The following is a 22,971-nucleotide window of genomic DNA, read 5'->3' as shown; positions in this document are numbered from 1 at the left end:
CTGAGTACATTTTCTTGCGTTTCTATTTTCTGTTCATTTTCTATGTTGACTTCAATGACCAAATTGATTGTCATGTGGATCATAACACGTTAGATGCACTGATCCGAGAATCTGCATTGTCTAGATCAGCCATATTTATAGCCACATGATCACAGTAGAAACATTTATTGATCAAGAGTCAGAGCGCGGAAATGTTGTGTCTAAGCTTCGTTCTCACTAAAGGAGATCTCATATCATCGTTGACACAGTACTCAGCTGGAGCGGCGGAGGCAGCTTCGTTGCCGTCAGAATTTACGCCTGCGCCCTCTACGTTGGTGATGTCATTTCCTTGATACTGTTGGTGCTCCTGGACCTCGGACTGTGGAGTGAGCAGCACCTGCGATTGCTGCTGCAGTGGCCCGGGTCTCTGTAATTTGCCTGATTCAGTATGCTGCTGTTGATTAATTTGTGGCTGCGACAGTGGTTGGTGTACATGTTGCGGTTGTCCAAACGAAGGCTGTTGTTGATAGTGAAACATCTGCTGGGGCCGGTGCAAACAGGTACAGCCTGTCCTTTGTTGGTATCCTGGGACCTCCTGGTAATAGGGAATGGCGCAAGGTGCATTGGTACAGACCGCACCTCGTGTTGATCCGATATGACCTGTTAGCAAAGTGCATTAAATTTGTCAAAACTCTTTGAGCAAACAAATCACAACACAAAAAATAAAAATAAAATCTTGTCAACAGTCATGATCATTTTTGTAGAGAAATTTGTCGTCGTTTTGTACATCGTTGTGCGCGCTTCCAAGATAAGATCTAGATGTTCCATTTGCATAATCATCAAGTTCTATATCCAAATAACGTGAGTTACTTTCTAATCTTTACTATGTAGCCTCACCTGTTCTTTGCTGTTCATGCTGGATGCTAGACGACACGACCCATGGATTATTAATTAGCCCCATTCTTTCCATGGGATCTTCCTGTTGAATATTCCGTCTCTCATTGGGAACACCATAGGGAAACGTACGATTCAACAACTATAAAGGAATAATATTATTTCAAATTAGTATAGCAACTAGAGACAGTCCAGGATCGATTACTTAGATTTGGTTTAGGATAAGCAATCAAAATATTACAATATGGTGTTTTCAATCGAGTGAAAACTCACAACATACGGCATCCAGCCAACTAGCGAAGAAGCAACAGACAGAACCGCTCGGCCAAATCCCCACTCTAAAAAAAGCGTGGTTCAATAACCGGGCTAAGTTGTTACATTTTTCTGACTGCGACCGCTCCACACGTTGTAGAGTTCATGAAGCACTCACGCTCGTACACTCACTATCACACATCCGCGTACACACAGACAAAATAATCACAATACGTGGTGGAGTGGCTGTGCAATAGTTTTAACATTACCAGGAATCTTTATCAAAATCAGAGAAAATCATTTGAATATATGTACATAAAAGATCATAAATCAATACTTGCGAGAAGTATGTAGGCCAAATAACGTTTGAATTTCAAGATGAAAGCATGGATTTAAGGAAGTTCGGTAAAATTTTGCACAAAAAGGTATAACATAAATGTAACTAAAAACGTTGAATAAAATATACACTGGATCCGGACGACGTTTGGTATTACCCGCTCGGAAAAAAAACAAACAAACTTGTGCACGTATGATAAACACAAAGACAAATGGGGCTTCCATTGGCTCACGTAAGAAAGACTAGCATTGTGCAAGTAGTGAGTATTAATGCCATAAAAGGGGGTCTGAGGACCGTCGCATTTTTTCGTTAGCCGTATGTCAAAATAGACTGAACAAGTTAATATAACTTTCAGAGGGCGAGCGAAGGATTAATGCCATCCAAATAGCCAATGTCAAAAACGTCTGTGCAAGGACCAGGAATTTAGGGATGCCATTTAAAAACAGATTTAATGTTTTGATATACTGAAACAGGCACCAAGAGACCAGTAGGTCATTCTCAATAAAATGAAATGCGGGAGCAAACAGCTTAATCTCAGTCTGTACAAAGTGGATGTGTAGTGATGTCACAAGAGATTCTATATTTCCGTTAATATTGAAAAATAACTTACGCTAAGAAGTTGGTTATGAAAGACAGCTCTACAACAGAAAGCTGATGAGATTACAGCAATGACGTTTTCTGCGACGGCTACAATCATCAAGAAAGAGTCTAAGACAACTTGACCGATCTATGTAGTGTAAGAGAGTATTAAAGTCATTAGTAATAGTTCATTTGCCGTGTGAGGTAGTAACCGAATATGATCATGAAAAAAAAAACTATTCAATATTAGATATCATCAACACAAGAGGGAACGTTTGATAAGATATACAAAAAACTGACTAAGAACTTTTTATTTTTTAATTCTTAAATCTTTGGAAAGAAAGCTACACATTTTAAGTTAGTACAACTATAGGTACAGGAGAATTTTTAAGTATAAGAAACGTCATGACAAATAAACTCCACATAATGCTACTGTACTCATGTTTACAAATGTTTTGATATGAATACACTCGACAGTGCGTTGCTGAAATATGATAGTGTAACTTCACAAACTGTGAATTATAACTTGCATTGTTTCCCATCGACAGACACGCGCATCTAATGGCCGTCAAAATTAATTGCCATAATTTACTAGAATTGGTAGTCGTTGAAATCTTTCAAAAAGTCCCCACGTGTTACAACAAAAGATGTACAGAAAGTAGCATTACGAATAAAGTTACCCTGTGTTCGGTGTGACGTGTATCGAACGCTATGTTGATTCCACTTACTGTCACGGTGGCATATCAAATCGGGCGCATTTGGAATCGCAAAGCGTTAAAGGCATGCCCACTCGCTAGAGCTATTTCAATTAAGATACTTCTGATAAGACATACTTTTACTTGTCTTTATTTGATTTCTAGTCTGGTTTTAATTGTCACCATCTCCATTACTTTACTTGTGATGAAGTAAAGCCTTTTTCTCTCTTTCATTTTTCATTTCGATGTTAATGAGAAAGGCATCAATTATGATAATTTATCAGACGTCATTTCTAGCTCCAAGTCACAAGTAAAGTCAAGAACTAGAGAAAATTAAAATGCCTCGGGATAATTTCCACTGTTGTCTCATATAGAGGCCACTTTTCAAGACTTGTTAATGTGCAGCAGGGTTATCACTACCCCCCCCCCATATATGTAGGTGTGTCATGTCACCTCGGTTTGTGTAAATACTTACATCAGGGAAGTACCAGTAATGATCCTCGTATATCATAAATACGCTCATGAGCAAAAGTACAGGCGCAAACAGAGATGCTGACACTGCCGAAAGAATCATTGACGCTATAATCTGCAATGATGAATAAACGGATGTCAGTTTTTGAAAATTATTCCTTCTTGGCTAAATCATTATAATACACGACATAAGTAGCTGACAAAGTATTGTTTTACATTGCCATTGCAAATTGAGGAGGGTTTTCGTATATACATGTATAGATTTTGATCCAGAGTGAATTTCGTTTAATTCACGCATTCTAAAAGTTAGAGTTAGCGGACTCGACCGACCGCACAGATTGATTAAAACCGAATTTATGAAAGAATGTATTGATTATCATCTTTCCATTATCCGTCACCTGGCCGATAACAGGCACAACGTTTTCATTTAACATCATTAAACTAGACACCAAACACCAGATTTTAAGGGGGCTGACCGGAAACAAAGAAATGTGCTGTAAATTGGAAAATTAAGTACTGTAATGATGGATTTCATAAAATTTAATCAACTAGCCTTAATGGTAAGTAAACCTAGTATTTGTTTGGTTGTTTTATTAATGTTTCAGGGAAGCATTTCTATTATTAGGATACTCACCAATCCATTAGCCTTTGTCAATGCAGCGAAAAGTCCAAATACACCGCTGACCAAGAACTGGAAAATTAAGGGATTGATGAGCCACTATTAATAAGAACATTACCAAACTCATTCCTACTCCTTACGTTCCCCTTAAAATTAGAGGAGTACAAAAATTAAGCTCGATAATTTATTTATCTTATTGTATTTAATTTCCCCGAAAATGTTTCTAGCGCATTGCAGATCTCCATCTTTGCTCCATGGTCATATATGTGAGTTGCAAAACAATTTAAAGGTACGTGAATCAGAGTATTCAATACACGCCCTATGATAATATTCAATACAGGAAAGGAAAGTACAGTATTTGCATCGCCTATAATGACTCAATTACCGTCATATAATACGCATGTGCATATCGGAAACAAGTATTAAACATAATTATATTTATATTATTTTCCTTAATGGTAAGTAACCTGTTTGTTTGGTTCTTTAATTGAAGTTTTCAGAAAAGCATTTCTATTTTAACATAACTTATATTGTTTTCCTAAACTTTTGAATAGTTCTTTCATAATTAGGAATAGAAATAGAATCACCATGCAAAGTTTTCTTATTTCATAGAAGCACGGTTCCGATATTGACAGACATTCGCCAGTGGAAGTACATCTATTCTCTCTTTGCTCCAAGGGAGAGTATTTGTTTGCTAACGACAAGACGGAAATTTAATATTCTCAGCAAGTTTAAAATTGAGTCAAAATTATCTATAGGAAAGCCAAGCATTACAAGATTGTGTGGCGTCAAGAATCGCCGTGAAGCGGTATTTTTTCTTTACATGAAATTAAGATAAAAATGCATCACTTACGAATGCGCCACACCATATTCCACAAGCGATGGTTGAATCAAAACATCCAATAAATATTGCTGTTATTCCCAAAGCCACGGCAATACCACCTAGAAGAAGTTGACACAAACTAAGTCCAGTGATGGTTCGTTTGGCAAAGCCTGGTCTTGTATCATTCCTTATTGTCCCCTGCAATTGCTGACTTAGAGATGTGTATGATTGCTGCCCTGGTACATGCGACTGGCTTGGTTCATCCCGCTGTGGTTGCATTATAACGAATACTCTGACATAAAGGTGTTAAAAACCGAAAAAGATTATCATATGCTCTTCAGAACGCAATAATCAATCTAATTTTTGCACGCTCTAGCCAATTAAATTGATAACATAGCCCATGTGTAAGAACATAGTTTTTAAGGTTATCATCCTGATTGTATGACCATAAACAAATTACAGCGAAAGAATCACCGTGTTTTTCTTTGTCGCTGAACAACTACAAAAGTCCAGTTCATGTAGCTGTGAATGCATTACAACTTATACTCTGAGAAAAGTGCTAAAAACAAAGATATATTATCACATCCCGTTCGAAATACACTAAGTATTCCATCCAATTTTGCATATAGAAGGTAATTACAAATTAGCAATATATCTCACTTAACATAGATTATGATTAAGTAATAATGCAAAGACAAGATCACGATTTGTGTTAATGAATGTGATGTTGTTGAGATGTAATCAATTTTGCCGTCATGAGCAACGGGCAGACACGATCTTGCCTGTGCTATCATGCGTATTTACGGAGCCTTCAGTTATATGAGGGTAGTTGAGGAGGGAATAGGAAATGGTAAATATTATACAAACCTCCAGATAGAGAGTGCCTTGTTTTGCAAATTAAGCCTGGGATTCATTATGTGAAATTTTCTCTTTGTTTAAAGATTTTAGAAACGTTACAATAAAACGAATTATAATAGCTATACCACAATATGTGAATTTTTATATCTAGTAGGTTTAATAGCTAAATGTGTACATAATAAATTGCACTGATTACACTCTTCTGGTGTGTGTACATTCATCTAATTATCCATATAATATATACAGTGTTACAGTATATGATATGCGATGTATATATATGCATTCGCCCGCATTCAAAGCAAGAGCAAATGAGGCTAAAAGTACACGTATGACGCTCGACGAATTCCATATCTAACTTCAAAGGTAATTATACTTGACTAGAGAACTATGATTGAAAGTGAACACTTTTTACAAGACATTTCTATATAATATCATTCAAAATAAGAATTTTCCACCTTACAAGATTAGCTTAATTTGTGTATTTAAATCTGCTACATTATTGATTTGAACGTACTTGACTATGTTAGGGTGATTATAATTTTATGTGTGTGCAACATATATGATATTGACATTTTACACAGGGTGTCTCTTGGGAAAGCTAACAATAATTTTTTTTCCGAATGAATACAAAATTAGTTATATGTTTGCATCAATATATGCTTTGTTGTTGGTATGAATGTACTTCACTAAATTAGAGTGGTTAGAAGTGCATATGTGTAGAACGGTATGATCTTTGAATTCAACACATAATAGTCTGTTCACTGCAAATGAGAGTACAAATAGCATATATCTATACCCCTGAACTGACAGACTGTGCTTAATAAGAGCTAATTACAAAAAGTGGTATTCTTTTGTAGAGCAAGACCTAACATGTTGCAATATGGAAAATTAGGTCAAATCCCAAAGAATGATTAACAATGATAATGGAATAAACGAATGGATGTGAACTTAGGTAAACATGCTTGGACGTCTATTGGACAAAGGGGTTATGGGATACACACATTCCAAGTTTTCAAATTCGGAGTGTCAGAATTGGATAGTGTCATGTTTTATAAATCGCATACTGGAAGTCACGTTTTAGATGAGATCAAATGCAAACGACGATTTGGTACGTGCAAAAAGTACGCCAAGTATGTCAGAACGCGGTACAAGGGGATATCAGTGCTAACAGAAGGGCCATATCGCCGAAGCCATTCACATGTACATAAGGTAACGTTGATTAGAACACTCAACGGGAGAAGCCATTCTTTATACAACAAAAACAACCTGATTAACAAGGAAATGTCAAAATATGTTTATCCCATAGATTTAGTAATTAATTTAGCAGTATTGCGTTAAATACCGTTTCACTGTCGGTAACAACACTGAATATGGATTGAAATAGGATTGAACATACATTATCAATAATTATACATTGCTTGTCGAGAACGTTGATGTACATAGCACCATGATATCTCACTTTCGATAATGTGATGCTGTAAACTTTAATTCAATCACCGTATCCATCGCTTATATATCCAACTGTATAGGGAATAATTAGCCACAACCTCTCACCGCCATAAGTCAGCCTATCCAAATGCTATCAATGCCCAGTGTGAACCTGCTTACAGGGAATCGGGGTGAACTGGTTAACGAAAAGTTTGATGACCACAGGTAAGCCAAAAGACATGTTTAAAAGGATCACAATGGACGATGATCGAATGACCCATGCTTGAACCTTATTCACCACCTACTTTGCACTACGAGTCCAATTTATGTATACAGGGAGGGTACAAAGGTTAAACATTAGAAATTACGTGCTTACACAAGTTCATTAGATGAGATCTATCAAATATAGCCTCTAGCTTGTTCTCATTTAAATAAAAGAAAACTTCGGCCTTTGGAGCAAAGGTGACACCAGTATTATTGACTAGATATCAGTAAGGTTGTGGTAGGCAAACCTTTACCTACTGGCGTAGCGCCAACACACACATTGAAACACCCTTGGACCAATAACGTACATTGACATGTTCGGCAAAGTGACTTCATCAGATAAAACAAGATAGTGTGCCAGTCAGTGATCGAACAGAATGACCGTTATTTGTGGTGTTGCCGAAAAAGCAACTCTATCGTACAAATAGACAAAGCAACAGACGGATAGCCAAGCGTAAATTCGTTCGTTCTTCATGACAGCAGTGGACTACATCAGCAGTAGTGTCTTTTCTCATGTCGGCAATAAATTTACGTCGTTTTTTGACGACGTACTTTTTCAGATATTAGAACAGAATTTGTGATTCGTTGTCTTTTGGTTTGAGTATGTGAAGTACATCTTCAAAAATGGATAATAAAGGCTCTTCTGTTGTAATATTTTCTATTGTATTATATTGTACTATAGTGAATAATATGAAAGAGGATGCGTTATACAAAGATCTGATCTGATCTGATCTGATCCGATATGATATGATATGATATAATATGATATGATATGATATGATATGATATGATATGATATGATATGATAATCTTCCCATCCTTATACAAGGGATCCTGTATCGCCCTACCTTACGCTATGCCATATTCTATTATGGTCCTGTTTGTTCGTTCGTTTGTTTGTTTGTTTGTTTGTTTGTTTACAGATTTCTTGTTCTTCATTGACTTACTTGCACTGATTTCTCAGTATCAGAATTTTTTAAGGCATTGGAAAATAGCTGAAGTAAGAATTTGTATATTTGAATTCTCAGTAAGAAAGATAGCTATCTGTCAGAATCCGTTCCAATGTAATATTGCCACGTAGACCTTTGCTCTTTTAGATAAGATAGACCATTAATATTAAGAATTAATTTTTTTCTCAGCTAGATATTTTCAATATGTCATATTGTTCAGGCAATACTGTAATAATATCAATTTTATGTGATCGGGGTTTGGGGACCTTTCTCTTCATAATAGGTCTTGTTAGCTTGTAATTTATCATTGGCTATTCATACCTTACAAATTCATGAGCGCCCTTCTAACCTCAACAGTGTATCTATGTCTCACGACTACATGACAATGAAATGTGTGTGAATTCATGCACAAGTTTGATAAAGTGGAATGTACCCTTTACATATTATGATTGCCTAGTATCCTTGGATAACGCTATCGCAGCATCGATATGACCTACCTGGCTGATATGACTCACGCAATGTCAAGTCTTGAAGTTCCTTCTGTCCCTCTGCGGTCAGCGCTGAAATAGATGACGTCAGAAGTATCTCTATCTCAACGAAAAAATGTTAGGAATTGCAAACCCTGATGAACATGTCAATTTACGTTTCCTACGTGGCAACGTAACTAGTAAATCAGTAAGTGAATAAAAACTTTGTTGAGATTGACCAAATCCGCCTTCCTTGCTATTAACTCGAATTTGAAATCATTTGTTTGATATTCTTCCTATGGGACGTTCAGGGCACAAACTTGCCTTTCGGACGGTACTGCTTAAATGCCCGTATGATGCCTAACTCTAAACGTCCATTAATGAGTGACACGATCCTAGAATTAAAACTTTGTTCACTAAGTTAGAAAAATATCTTGCATTGCAAGTTGTGTACAAAGCTTGGTCACCCGCCGCTATTGAATATTCCTGAACCACACTCACAGCTTGCAAGTAAACAAATTAACAAGCCAAATAAAGACCGCCCTCGCACTGCAATGCGATATTGCTGACATGAAAATTTGGAGGGTTTCAAAGTAGCAACTTGCAGAAATAGTATTTTTTGTCGTATAACATAGTCCTTTCGTAGATCTTGTTATTTAAGAAAGCCCAGAAAATAGTAAGGGTTGCTCAGAATGAATATGTACTACCTCAACAGTAATAAAGCGATCGTTGCTGACATGAAAATTTGGAGGGTTTCAAAGTAGCAACTCGCAGAAATAGTACGTTCGATCCTATAATATAGTCCTTTTGTAGATCTTGTTATTTAAGAAGGCCAAGAAAACAGTAAGGGTAGCTCAGAATGATTATGTTCTACCTCAACATTCAGTAATAGTGCGATCTTTACGTCGTAAGCATGACACCTGTTGACATAGGGTGACTATTAGTTAGAACGACCTTAATGGCCGCAACATTCAGCTCCGAGTAATTATCTCGTGCGATCGAGAACGGGGGATTGTAAAGCAGCCGAGTCACACAGTCAATGAAAGAAACGCTTTTTTCATAAAAGCACCCAATCTCTTAATGCGTGGTGGAAGAAAGGAAACCATTCAATTAAGACTACGTGCACAAACACCTCAGGAGGGGCAGAATAATGAAATATAATTGCCTTGAAAGGGAAGACTTAAAAACATAATGCTGCTTATTAAGTGTACCACAGTGACCAATACTGAACAGAAACTGACACAGAAATAAAAAAGTCAGGAATCGCGTACTAATTTGTACACATCCACGCATTGTAATATACATTTCAATGACCTTTTCGTTACTTGCTGAATGTCTGCACGCTTATGCATACTGTCTACAAACAGTAATTGGAAGTACTCTTCATCCATCAAACCAAAGGTGTGTGTTAAGTTTCTTGTTTGACGACATGATATAAGTAGAGTTGTGACCCTCTTCTGAATCTAGTGTAAATAACGGAGAGATAGAGTCTAATAAATTTACGCTAACTTGTATCAAAATCAAATACAGTTGTCATTAACATTTCAGTCACTGAACAGTTATGCTTTTCTCGTGTGTGTTTGTGTTACTTCATCATGTTTTGTTCATTATTTTATAGAAAAGTTTTAATTTGTGATGTACATATTTCGGGATCACAATGTGTTGAGCAAACTTCGGACGTCAATGTGAATGAGTATTTAAATATGTTTAATCAGTTATAAGTCTTTAAGTTTTCAACATATTTTACGTTCGAACAATCCTAATCAAATGACCTCTATAAATGAGTATGAAGATAATGATAGTTCAAAGAGTTTGCGATTGCGCCCTCTACGACGACGATCCCAAATTGTTGGTGTTTCAGCTGTATCAAGTGCTACAGTTATGTTTGTAACAGTGCTGTTTGCAGTGAAATTCGAATTTGCGTTTTCTGCGACCTGTGTGGGTACAGTTGCATTTGAGGCCAATGTAGTTGTTTTATCAGCTGCAGATTTAGTGGTTTGTACGTCATTTGTGTTCGAGGTGGATGGTGATGCTATCGTTGTTGCTGATTTGGAGGCAGTGCTCTCATCGGATGATGCCTCAACAATTCAATTGTTAAACAGCTTGTAAAGTAAAAAAGCTGCATCAAAGCAAAATGAGTTCCTTCTCTTAATTTTTTCCATTAAACTATCTCCCGACCATTGACCTCAAGGAAATCTTAATTTGTCACGGATTAGATTATTATATCCCTCTCCTTAACACTACCTTCGCTGCTGTCCTCGAGGGAGCCTCCCCGTTCATGTTTGCCTTCATTGAATACCATTCAGAGATGTTTTTTTTAGAAAGCAAAGATCTTAGAAAGCCTAAATTAATTACAAGGGGGGTCAGTGGAACTCCGTGCGCAACTCTACTGTAAAATGTGACCCCTTCCTCGTGTCCAAAATGTGACCTTCCCCTCTTTTCCGACATTATAAAACTTGAACCTCCCTAAATACTGCAGTATTTCCTGAGGAATAACTGAAACTTTATAAGCTAATTTACATAACATTTGTATTTTAAGTTACGGACAGAAATCACAGGGGGAGGGCTTGTGTTTTTGAAGGGAGGGTCGTAGTTTTCAGGCAAGCATTTTGGAGGGTCATGGATTTGCGGGAGGGTCATACTTGGCGCATCTATTAGGCGGCAAGATGTGACCGTTATTGTGTTTCATTCAAGAATATCAAATCATGATACAAGGCAGTCTGTCAGGCAAGCTATAGACATTTTCACACACAACAATATGATCACCGAAATGTTGATTTACCATACATGGTAGTCTGTGAGGAAACTATGAATATTTTTTTCCAATACAAAGTTATGTTAATCTGTGTATTTATGTACTCTTGATTATTGATATTAATGTACTTGACTAAAGTAGTATCAAATTGTAAAGGAAAGTTCATGATGTTCTGAATCAGGATTAAGGGAACTTCAGACCACAGTAGGCGTAGATAAAGTAAATATGTAGATCAGGTGACACAGAAATTAACGTTGCGCTCGAAACTTTATTTGCCCAGGTCAGCCTGATGGCTGCCTGGGGCAACTCTTGGCTCCGAGAGCCTGGAGATATGCTCACTCCAAGGCCCCCCAAAGTCTGACTCTCAAATTTACAATACTTTATCGACAAGAAAACTTGCCAACGCTAGTTTCACAATGATTAATACGTAGTATGCATGAGACATGTCACAACACCATTATTTTAAATCCAAGCTGTGAAAATATGTAAAACGATAGTTAACGGCTACAGTTCTGATAAAAGTTCGACAATATTGTCTTTCTATTGTCCAACCTTGCGTGAGACATTCCATGCATAATCATAGGAATTCACGAGACACGCGGGTGCCTGGAATGGCGCTTCCATTGAATTTAAACAAAAAAGACTTGAAAATGTAATTTGCCGCCATTTTGAAGAATTACACCTCCGTTAAATCGTGGAATTTCAAGCCCAAGAGGCGAAATGTTTAAATTTGGCGAATTACTAGAATGAAGATTTACAGTAACCGGTACAAATTATAGAAACATGACAGTAGGGTGTGTTACAAGTGGATGTGTGTAAGAAATTGGATTTAGGAATTTCATTAAAATGTGATTCACTATACATGATAGTCTATGAGAGAACGATGAACAAGTTTTTGTCCAATAAAACGTAAAACTAACAACATCTGTGCATTTATAGATATTTGATAATTGAGATATACTTTGCCACCTGTCAAATGTATTTTTCAATCTTGTCTCCTATCAGTTTGGACTGTTCAAGGTGTTTAATGTAGGATACCAATGCATCCCCTTTGTTTGTGAAGCTTCTCGATAATTTGCATATATTTAAGAATCAATGTATTTCGTCGGTGTTTTCCTATTGAGGAAATATCACATGGAAAATCAAAGGTTTGGCCCCTGATACGTTTATAAAAAGTGACGCTCCCCCTTGGACAGTTTTCTAAAAAGTGACCTTCCCCTATTCTCCGGCCTTTCCCCCTATAATTGCTGAAGCCCCCCTTGAAACTTAACGTGTGGATTTATTGTGATATCCCAAATGTCTTTTTGTCAGTTTCTTAACACTTACCTTTTTCTCTTAAAGAAATTCATTTTTTTTAGTCTGACATAAAACCCTTTAAGTCAACAAGATGTGACCGTTGAGATACCGTCGCTTCGCTAAGTCTAAAGGTCAAGGAATTTCCCAATACACTATCGTTAGCTTTGCCAGATGACGACATGCATTTGTGCAAAATCTTTTAAAATCTTGACATTGCTCCCATCCCCTCTTCGGTAAACCCAGAAAACAATCAAGATACGCCTTACCGACTTATCTCACATTAACGGCTGAAGCAAAATATAACTTCACCAACCACTCACATGTGACAAAAATGCCGTAAAGCCCCCCTCTCCACCAATTACAATATATGCTGCGCAACTTCTCTTATCACAAACAGCCACCTTCCCCCGACCGCGAACGTCAAAAGTGACCTTCCCCAAACCACTGGCCTATCCCCTGTAATTGCTGAAGGCTCCCTTAAAACTTAACGTGTGAATTCACTGTAATATTCCAAATGTCATTGTGTCAGTTTCTTAACACATACCTTTTTCTCTGAGAGAAATATATCTTTTTAGTGTGACATAAAATCCTTAAGTCAACAAGACGTCACATTTGAGATATGGTTCGCTAAGTCTAAAGGTCAAGGAATTTCCCGATACTTTATGATCAGATTATATGTGCCAGATGACGACAAGAATTTGTGCAAAACCTTGACATTACTCCCATTCCCTCATTGGTAAACCCAGGAAACAATCACCCTACGCCTTACCTACTTATCTCACATTAACGGCTGGAGCAAAATATGACTTCAACAACCACCCACATGTGAAAAAATGCCGACAAGGCCCTTTCTCCGCCCAGTTACAATAAATGCTGCGCAACTTCTCTTGTCACAAACAGCCATATTGACCGCGTGGGTCCTGATTTTAATGTGGTACCAGTCTTCTAAGATGAAACTTTTGAACAGCCATTTACTGGTACGGAACACATTCTTAGTGAAAATGCTGTCATACAGAAGATTTGACCTAGAGACTCACAAAGTATATTGCTTATATGATGTTTATTATATGCGCAGGTCTTAAGTCTATAGTCACACATTTCGTGGTGGCCAATGTAACAGCAGATAACTTCTTTCGGAAATCATCACTTGTATACCGCTGAAAACATATTCTTTTGCGTCACTCCTTTATTTTTAGATGCAGCAAAGATAATTATGAGCGCTGAATTATGGATCAGTATAAAGGATAGCAGTCATGTATTTTGAAATGGAGTTGTGGCAATCTGTGTTGATTTATTCAATCGACTGAACTTGTTATTGAGTTGGAAACTGTTGTAAAACTAGCGGTACGTGTTTACCGTGCTGTTTTGGTTCATTACTTCCCCTTTTTATTGTGTCACAGGGCCAGGGCTGCCCCGACGTACAAACAGCCACAAGCGAATGAAGGTTCAGCGACGCCTCACATCCGTAGGGATCAGTTTTGTTACTTCAGAACAACATGGACACATGGGATTAGTAACCGTAATTAGAAACCATTTCAGGGCTGAATCTGTAAAACAGAGCGTACCTTTATCTTTTTTAAGTGTTAATTCGGTTTCGAAAGAGCTGAACATGCATTTTAGTTTATGTGCTCGAATTCCTTAATTACACTGCGAGAAGTGAAACTGTCAAATGACACAAGGGTCAAGGTTTTGACCTTAAAACATCTGATGAAGTCATTCTATTGGTCGAATATGCGATGTAACACGAGGGGCTTGGCCCAGCAGTGTTTGACGCATAATCAAACTAACAAATTTATTTTATCTGTTTAGAGCGATTCGGAGAAAAAAGGACAATTACGGTCGTTTTTAATGCTCCGTTTTGCAGGTTGCACGCTTCACCTTTCATAAACTGGCTTTGATAAAGTTAATCAGGTTTTGCCATTAAGGCATTGAATGAATTGTAATTTGTTGCACACGGTGTAGTTGCCATACCCTGTCAACAAATTAAAGGCAATAATCGTTTATAGGCCCTTCTCAATCCCAGGTTCTTGCATTAGCGAATGTGTCTACAGCCCATCAACAGTTTGTCATTTTTTTGTTTTCCATTGGATATTTCATCAAGTAAATAATATTTATATTAGATAAATCTGATAATGAGCGGGGGCTTAAAGATTATGACCACAATGGTCTACTGAATAGTAACGGCAATGGCAATCCTGAACTCTGATTGGTGGACGAAGAGCAGACTTGTCATAACCTTATTTAGCTCAATGTGAATGAGTATTTAAATATGTTTAATCAGTTATAAGTCTTTAAGTTTTCAACATATTTTACGTTCGAACAATCCTAATCAAATGACCTCATAAAATGAGTATCAAGATAATGATAGTTCAAAGACTTTGCGATTGCGCCCTCTACGACGACGATCCCAAATTGTTGGTGTTTCAGCTGTATCAAGTGCTACAGTTATGTTTGTAACAGTGTTGTTTGCAGTGAAATTCGAATTTGCGTTTTCTGCGACCTGTGTCGGTACAGTTGCATTTGAGGCCTATGTAGTTGCTTTATCAGCTGCAGATTTAGTGGTTTGTACGTCATTTGTGTTCGAGGTGGATGGTGATACTATCGTTGTTGCTGCTTTAGAGGCAGTGCTCTCATCGGATGATGCCTCAACAATTCAATTGTTAAACAGCTTGTAAAGTAAAAAAGCTGCATCAAAGCAAAATGAGTTCCTTCTCTTAATTTTTCCATTAAACTATCTCCCGACCATTGACCTCAAGGAAATCTTAATTTGTCACGGATTAGATTATTATATCCCTCTCCTTAACACTACCTTCGCTGCTGTCCTCGAGGGAGCCTCCCCGTTCATGTTTGCCTTCATTGAGTACCCTTCAGAGATGTTTTTTAGAAGGCAACGATCTTAGAAACCTAAATTAATTACAATGGGGGTCAGTGGAACTCCGTGCGCAACTCTACTGTAAAATGTGACCCCTATCCTCGTGTCTAAAATGTGACCTTCCCCTCTTTTCCGACATTATAAAACTTGAACCTCCCTAAATACTGCAGTATTTCCTGAGGAATAACTAAAACTTTATAAGCTAATTTACATAACATTTGTATTTTAAGTTACGGACAGAAATCACAGGGGGAGGGCTTGTGTTTTTGAAGGGAGGGTCGTAGTTTTCAGGCAAGCATTTTAGGGTCATGGATTTGCGGGAGGGTCATACTTGGCGCATCTATTAGGCGGCAAGATGTGACCGTTATTGTGTTTCATTCAAGAATATCAAATCATGATACAAGGCAGTCTGTCAGGCAAGCTATAGACATTTTCACACACAACAATATGATCACCGAAATGTGATTTACCATACATGGTAGTCTGTGAGGAAACTATGAATATTTTTTCCAATACAAAGTTATGTTAATCTGTGTATTTATGTACTCTTGATTATTGATATTAATGTACTTGACTAAAGTAGTATCAAATTGTAAAGGAAAAGTTCATGATGTTCTGAATCAGGATTAAGGGGAACTTCAGACCACAGTACGCGTAGATAAAGTAAATATATAGATCAGGCGACACAGAAATTAACGTTGCGCTCGAAACTTTATTTGCCCAGGTCAGCCTGATGGCTGCCTGGGGCAACTCTTGGCTCCGAGAGCCTGGAGATATGCTCACTCCAAGCCCCCCCCCCCCCCAAAGTCTGACTCTCAAATTTACAATACTTTGTTGACAAGAAAACTTGCCAACGCTAGTTTCACAATGATTAATACGTAGTATGCATGAGACATGTCACAACACCATTATTTAAATCCAAGCTGTGAAAATATGAAAAACGATAGTTAACGGCTACAGTTCTGGTAAAAGTTCGACAATATTGTCATTCTATTGTCCAACCTTGCGTGAGACATTCCATGCATAATCATAGGAATTCACGAGACACGCGGGTGCCTGGAATGGCGCTTCCATTGAATTTAAAACAAAAAGACTTGAAAATGTAATTTGCCGCCAATTTTGAAGAATTACACCTCCGTTAAATCGTGGAATTTCAAGCCCAAGAGGCGAAATGTTTAAATTTGGCGAATTACTAGAATGAAGATTTACAGTAACCGGTACAAATTATAGAAACATGACAGTAGGGTGTGTTACAAGTGGATGTGTGTAAGAAATTGGATTTAGGAATTTCATTAAAATGTGATTCACTATACATGATAATCTATGAGAGAACGATGAACAAGTTTTTGTCCAATATAAAACGTAAAACTAACAACATCTGTGCGTTTATAGATATTTGATAATTGACATATACTTTGCCACCTGTCAAATATATTTTCAATCTTGTCTCCTATCAGTTTGGACTGTTCAAGGTGTTTAATGCAGGATACCAATGCATCCCCTTTGTTTGTGAAGCTTGTCGATAATTTGCATATATTTAAGAATCTATGTATATCGTCGGTGATTTCCTATAGAGGAAATATCACACGGAAAATCAAAGGTTTGGCCGTAAAATCAGCTTCTGTTACAAGTGACCCTCCCCTGATATGTTATAAAAAGTGACGCTCCCCTTTGGACAGTTTTCTAAAAAGTGACCTTCCCCTATTCTCCGGCCTATCCCACTATAATTGCTGAAGGCTCCCTTAAAACTAAACGTGCGGATTTATTGTGATACCCCAAATAAAATTTTGTTAACACTCACCTTTTTCTCTTAAAGAAATGTATTTTTAGTCTGACATAAAACCCTTTAAGTCAACAAGATGTGACGGTTGAGATACGGTTCGCTGAGTCTAAAGGTCAGGGAATTTCCCGATACACTATCGTTAGCTTTACCAGATGACGACATGCATTTGTGCAAAATCTTTCAAAATCTTGACATTGCTCCCATCCCCTCTTCGGTCACATAAACCCAGAAAACAATCAAGATACGCCTTACTGACTTATCTCACATTAACGGCTGAAGCAAAATATAACTTCACCAACCACTCACGTGTGAAAAAAATGCCGTAAAGCCCCCTTGTCCACCAGTTACAATAAATGCTGCGCAACTTCTCTTATCACAAACAGCCATATTGACCGCGAGCGTCAAAAGTGACCTTCCCCAAACCCTGGCCTATCCTCTGTCATTGCTGAAGGCTCCCTTAAAACTTAACGTGTGAATTTACTGTGATATCCGAAATGTTATTGTGTCAGTTTCTAACACTTATCTTTTTCTCTTAAAGAAATATATCTTTTTAGTCTGACATAAAACCCTTAATTCAACAAGATGTCACGTTTGAGATACGGTTCGCTAAGTCTAAAGGTCAAGGAATTTCCCGATACTTTATCATCAGCTTAAATGTGCCAGATGACGACATGAATTTGTGAAAAACCTTGACATTGCTCCCATTCCCTCATTGGTAAACCCAGGAAACAATCATCATACGCCTTACCGACTTATCTCACATTAACGGCCGGAGCAAAATATAACTAGTACTTCAGCAACCATCCACATGTGAAAAAATGCCGACAGGGCCCTTTCTGAGCCCAGTTACAATAAATGCTGCGCAACTTCTCTTGTCACAAACAACCATATCGGCCGCGTGCATGCCAAGTACTGCCGCCAGGATGTGTCCGGTTTCAAACCGCTTCAACCCGTGAAAATCACGGGGAACCTGATTAATTGACATGCATTTATGCATGGATTACCCATGACGTGTTCCTTTTCTATGTATATATGCAGAGCGTAAGCTGTCACTCAAGACAGTGATTGTTTACTTTGGTGACAAAAGAAGTCAAGTATCAGTGTCAATCCTTGAGTGAAACAAAAAATCCAAATCTTTCGTATGTAAAAATGTGAAAGAGGCTCCCCACCTAACTATCCAAAATGTTTTTTTGTGTCGAGTTTGTGTTTGATTCGTTTCGAAAATGTGTTAATGAAATGTTTGTTTCGCTTCGGATATTTGTAGGGAAGTTTGGATTAGTGTGTACGGTAATGTTTTGTTTGTGTGGGGAAAGCTTATGGCGAGACGCAGCCGGGCCTATGGTGTTACAAAGTTGAAAGAGTGGCCCTTTGACGCTTGCGTTTCGAAACCCGAGTGTGGTTTCTCATCAGTCGCAGTGTAGATTCTTTCCTTAGTTTGTGTTTGTGAAAATTTATTTTAATGCATTTTAGTGGTCTTGCTCTTCGAGTAGCGAGGCAAGTATATTAATGTTTGGGTCTCGTTGTGAGTCCGTTTGGTGGTTCGGTTTGTTTGTTCTATGTTTCTTTACTTTTGTAAATTTTGTTTAGACTAGTGTGTCTTTTAGATTTTTTGCGGCGGTTTGTGAACTTTTAGGCAATAAGTACCACTGCGGGGTACGGATTTTATGGTTTTGTTTGTATCAAGATACTTACAAGTATCATGGTCGATGTGTTTCTTGTCGTGCATTTTGTTAAACAGTTCGTGTATTTTGTTTACTGTTTGTTCTGTGTCGTCACTGTCTAGTTGAGTATAATACTGAGTGTTGCTTTTCGCATTTGTGTACGTAATCTTTTGTGTTGACAATGACGATACCCCGACCCTTGTCGAAGGGTTTTTATGGTAATTTTGTATATTGTTTGCAAGCTTGTTTATCGCGATTCTTTGGGCACGCGACATTTCTTGTTTCCTTGTTTGAAAGGATATCTCTAGAAGTGCAAGTTCAACAGCTTCAGATAGCTTTCAAGTTCTGTGTTTTTTGTTGTTCGGGGAGTCCAGCTTGATTTTTCCTTGAATGGGTGTTGTTGCGATTGTTTGTGTCTCATGATGTAGCGCAGTCTCACTTTGCGACCATATTTGTTGAAATCCTGAAGCAGTTTTATTCTGCTTGGTTTTGTTGGTGTCGGAATGAATTTTAGGCCTTTGCCTAGTGCTATTATTTCGGTGTTTGTTAGTTTGAGCGATGGAAGGTTCTTGATGAATTTCATGTTGTTGTCAGCTTTTCTTTGGAAGATGGATTATTTATTTCGACGGCCATTTTGTCTGTTACGGTGTTTTATCATTTTCAAATTGTTTTTTTGTTTTTTTAATGTTGTATTTCTTTTTTGTTGGGTTTACGATTTTTGTTAATTCTTATACAGCATAAACGTTGAACTCGAGAATTCGCTGTCACAGAGAATAATGGAATAAGAACTACAATTTTACCGTCGTCTGGTTGACTGAAGTAGCAGTTGGTGTTTATACAAAGAGTACAAAAGAGCGTCATGGATCTGGAGCCCGCTTTTGTTCATCAGCTAATCCCAATTAACGAAGTTCTCCTCCCACTAATCCAGGGAAACCGCACTTGATAGTCCTACGTCATCAGTAACGCCTCATTATGCTGATTTTATGCCATATATTTGAATACAAAACGAGCCTGCGAAACCGGACAATTCCTGGCGGCATGTTTTCTCATGGGTCCTGATTTTAATGTGGTACCAGTCTTCTAAGATGCAACGTTTGAACAGCCATTTAATGGTACTGAACACATTCTTGGTGAAAATGCTGTCATACAGAAGATTTGACCTAGAGACTCATAAAGTATATTGCTTATATGATTTTTATGATATGCGCCGGTCTTAAGTCTACTGTCACACATTCCGTGGTGGCCTACAGCAGATAACTTCTTTCGGAAATCATCACTTGTATACCGCTGAAAACACAATCTTTTGCGTCACTCCTTTATTTTAGATGCAGCAAAGATAATTATGATTGCTGAATTATGGATCAGTATAAAGGATAGCAGTGATGTATTTTGAAATGGAGTTGTGGCAATCTGTGTTGATTTATTGAATCCACTTAACCTGTTATTGAATGGAAAATGCTGTAAAAACTCGGCGGTACGTGTTTACCGTGCTGTTTTGGTTCATTACTTCCCCTTTTTATTGTGTCACAGGGCCAGGGCTGCCCCGACGTACAAACAGCCACAAGCGAATGAAGGTTCAGCGACGCCTACATCCGTAGGGATCAGTTTTGTTACTTCAGAACAACATGGACACATGGGATTAGTAACCGAAACCATTTCAGGGCTGAATCTGTAAAACAGAGCGTACCTTTATCTTTTTTTAAGTGTTAATTCGGTTTCGAAAGAGCTGAACATGCATTTTAGTTTATGTGCTCGAATTCCTTAATTACACTGCGAAACGTGAGACTGTCAAATGACACAAGGTTCAAGGTTTTGACCTTAAAACATCTGATGAAGTCATTCTATTGGTCGAATATGCGATGTAACACGAGGGGCTTGGCCCAGCAGTGTTTGACGCATAATCAAACTAACAAATTTATTTATCTGTTTAGAGCGATTCGGAGAAAAAAGGACAATTACGGTCGTTTTTAATGCTCCGTTTTGCAGGTTGCACGCTTCACCTTTCATAAACTGGCTTTGATAAAGTTAATCAGGTTTTGCCATTAAGGCATTGAATGAATTGTAATTTGTTGCACACGGTGTAGTTGCCATACCCTGTCAACAAATTAAAGGCAATAATCGTTTATAGGCCCTTCTCAATCCCAGGTTCTTGCATTAGCGAATGTGTCTACAGCCCATCAACAGTTTGTCATTTTTTTGTTTTCCATTGAATATTTCATCAAGTAAATAATATTTATATTAGATAATCTGATAATGAGCGGGGGCTTAAAGATTATGACCACAATGGTCTACTGAATAGTAACGGCAACGGCAATCCTGAACTCTGATTGGTGGACGAAGAGCAGACTTGTCATAACCTTATTTAGCTCTATATTTTTCCTTATTTTGAATGCAGACTTTGAAACGTGTTAATGACTTTTCATGACATTGTTTACATGGAGAAGGTGTTGACTTAGCTTACAATGTAGCGCTGCCTGAAAAAATAACATAGTACACAGGTGACGTAATTTTTCTCAACGACAGTCCTGAAAGTTGGAAGGGCGTTAGTCTTTCCACTTATATACTGGGGATTGCTAAAACAAAAGGTTGGATCACGTTCTTCTGAGAAGTTTTGTAAACCCATATCCCCTTCACTGAATAACGATCGTAAATTGACCGAATTTTGGTCAAGTATACCAAAACCGTCAGAAAGATAATGCCTTATTAGTAGTTTTGAATTATAGCACAGATAAAAATTGATCTTCAGCTTGGAGCTTAATGAACTACGAAATCATTATTTGAACTCACCGTAACGATTGGGCCAATATGGCAGTGGCCGGTATAGAACACTGTATTTGTATCAGTGATTCAGCATGGTGCCTTTCGCATTATCTCTGTCCAATAATTTGCCACAACGTTGTGATTTCCACGACAGCGGTATTAACGAAGAGAGCATTACTATGGTTTGCCTAGCCTTCGACTTTGTTCTCTCTAAAAACTTGTCCACCGTTTCTCCGGTATCTTTGAATGTTCACAGTGCAGTAGTCTCAGTCGACAAATGTCAATTTCGGTACTACTAGTTTTATCATTGGTTTCGAACTGTGCACTTGGTTTACTTTAACACACCAATTAATTACAATAGTACACTGCATGGAATACCCTTAATTAATATACTAGTACCACACGCAAAACGCAAGACAACAAGGCATCGAAGGTGCATTCATATCAAAGAAATACAAGAACAATGCATACTGAAAAAGAGTACTTTTGTTTGCAAAAGCTAACTGTATTTATATGAATTAAAGTTTATTTAGAGTGCCTGTACAGGGTAATACAGGCAATTACGGAACGTGTATTTGGATATCCTGTATCATTCTGCATTATCCCGTATTTACCCTTTAATTTTTTTTTGTTTGCCTTGGCTATAGCAATATGACGTTTTTGAGCTACCTTTTAAAGCAATGTAGATGATATGCTGACAAGATATCGTCTTTTTTGCAATTTTGAAGTATTGAATCTCTTTTGTTATGGATCGTGATGTCTGTTTTCTCTGTTGATTTTTATCCGATGTAAAGGTAAATGAAAACTCTTCGATTTCAACAGTTCAATCAACAGAATTTTTAAGAAAATGGCGACACTAGAACATTCCTGCTGATGCATAGTGTAAGAAGTCCTTAACCTACTAGACGTCAACTTTTGGAGGGGAATATTACAGAGGTATTTCACTTTGACGTCAACTTTTCTATAATTGCGTTATACCTATACACTTGTTACCTTTCGCCTGTTGACCAAAATGTAATGAAATCATAAGCAAAGCCATAAAATGATGATGATATGGACGTAGTAGTGTCAGTTGGTTTCGACCACGCATGATATCCACCGTGAATGATATGATGAGTCAATAACCACTCTACAGATTGTTTAAATAGACGGGAAATCACCTGCGGTATGTAACACTTATGTGTAAGAAATAAATGGTGTCATCTTTGAAGACTTTGAGCCGCTACTC

General features: G+C 37.7%; 1 protein-coding gene across 1 annotated transcript; it reads right to left on the bottom strand.

The window, feature by feature from the left end:
* Positions 1–178: 178 nt before the first annotated feature.
* On the bottom strand, positions 179–18,307 carry LOC139150177 (uncharacterized). Its single transcript, XM_070722387.1, has 9 exons — positions 18,071–18,307; positions 9,931–10,079; positions 8,647–8,709; positions 4,680–4,941; positions 3,842–3,898; positions 3,212–3,322; positions 2,073–2,189; positions 877–1,015; positions 179–639 (listed from the first exon to the last, which is right to left on the bottom strand). Exons 4-9 carry the CDS (start codon positions 4,926–4,928, stop codon positions 179–181), a joined length of 1,134 nt encoding a protein of 377 aa, XP_070578488.1. The 5' UTR covers positions 4,929–4,941; positions 8,647–8,709; positions 9,931–10,079; positions 18,071–18,307.
* Between the last annotated feature and the right edge of the window lie 4,664 nt (positions 18,308–22,971).

Source organism: Ptychodera flava, chromosome 2 (genome assembly GCF_041260155.1).
Source record: "Ptychodera flava strain L36383 chromosome 2, AS_Pfla_20210202, whole genome shotgun sequence".
In the NCBI taxonomy this organism is placed as follows: domain Eukaryota; kingdom Metazoa; phylum Hemichordata; class Enteropneusta; family Ptychoderidae; genus Ptychodera; species Ptychodera flava.
This window is presented reverse-complemented; position numbering and strand designations above follow the sequence as displayed.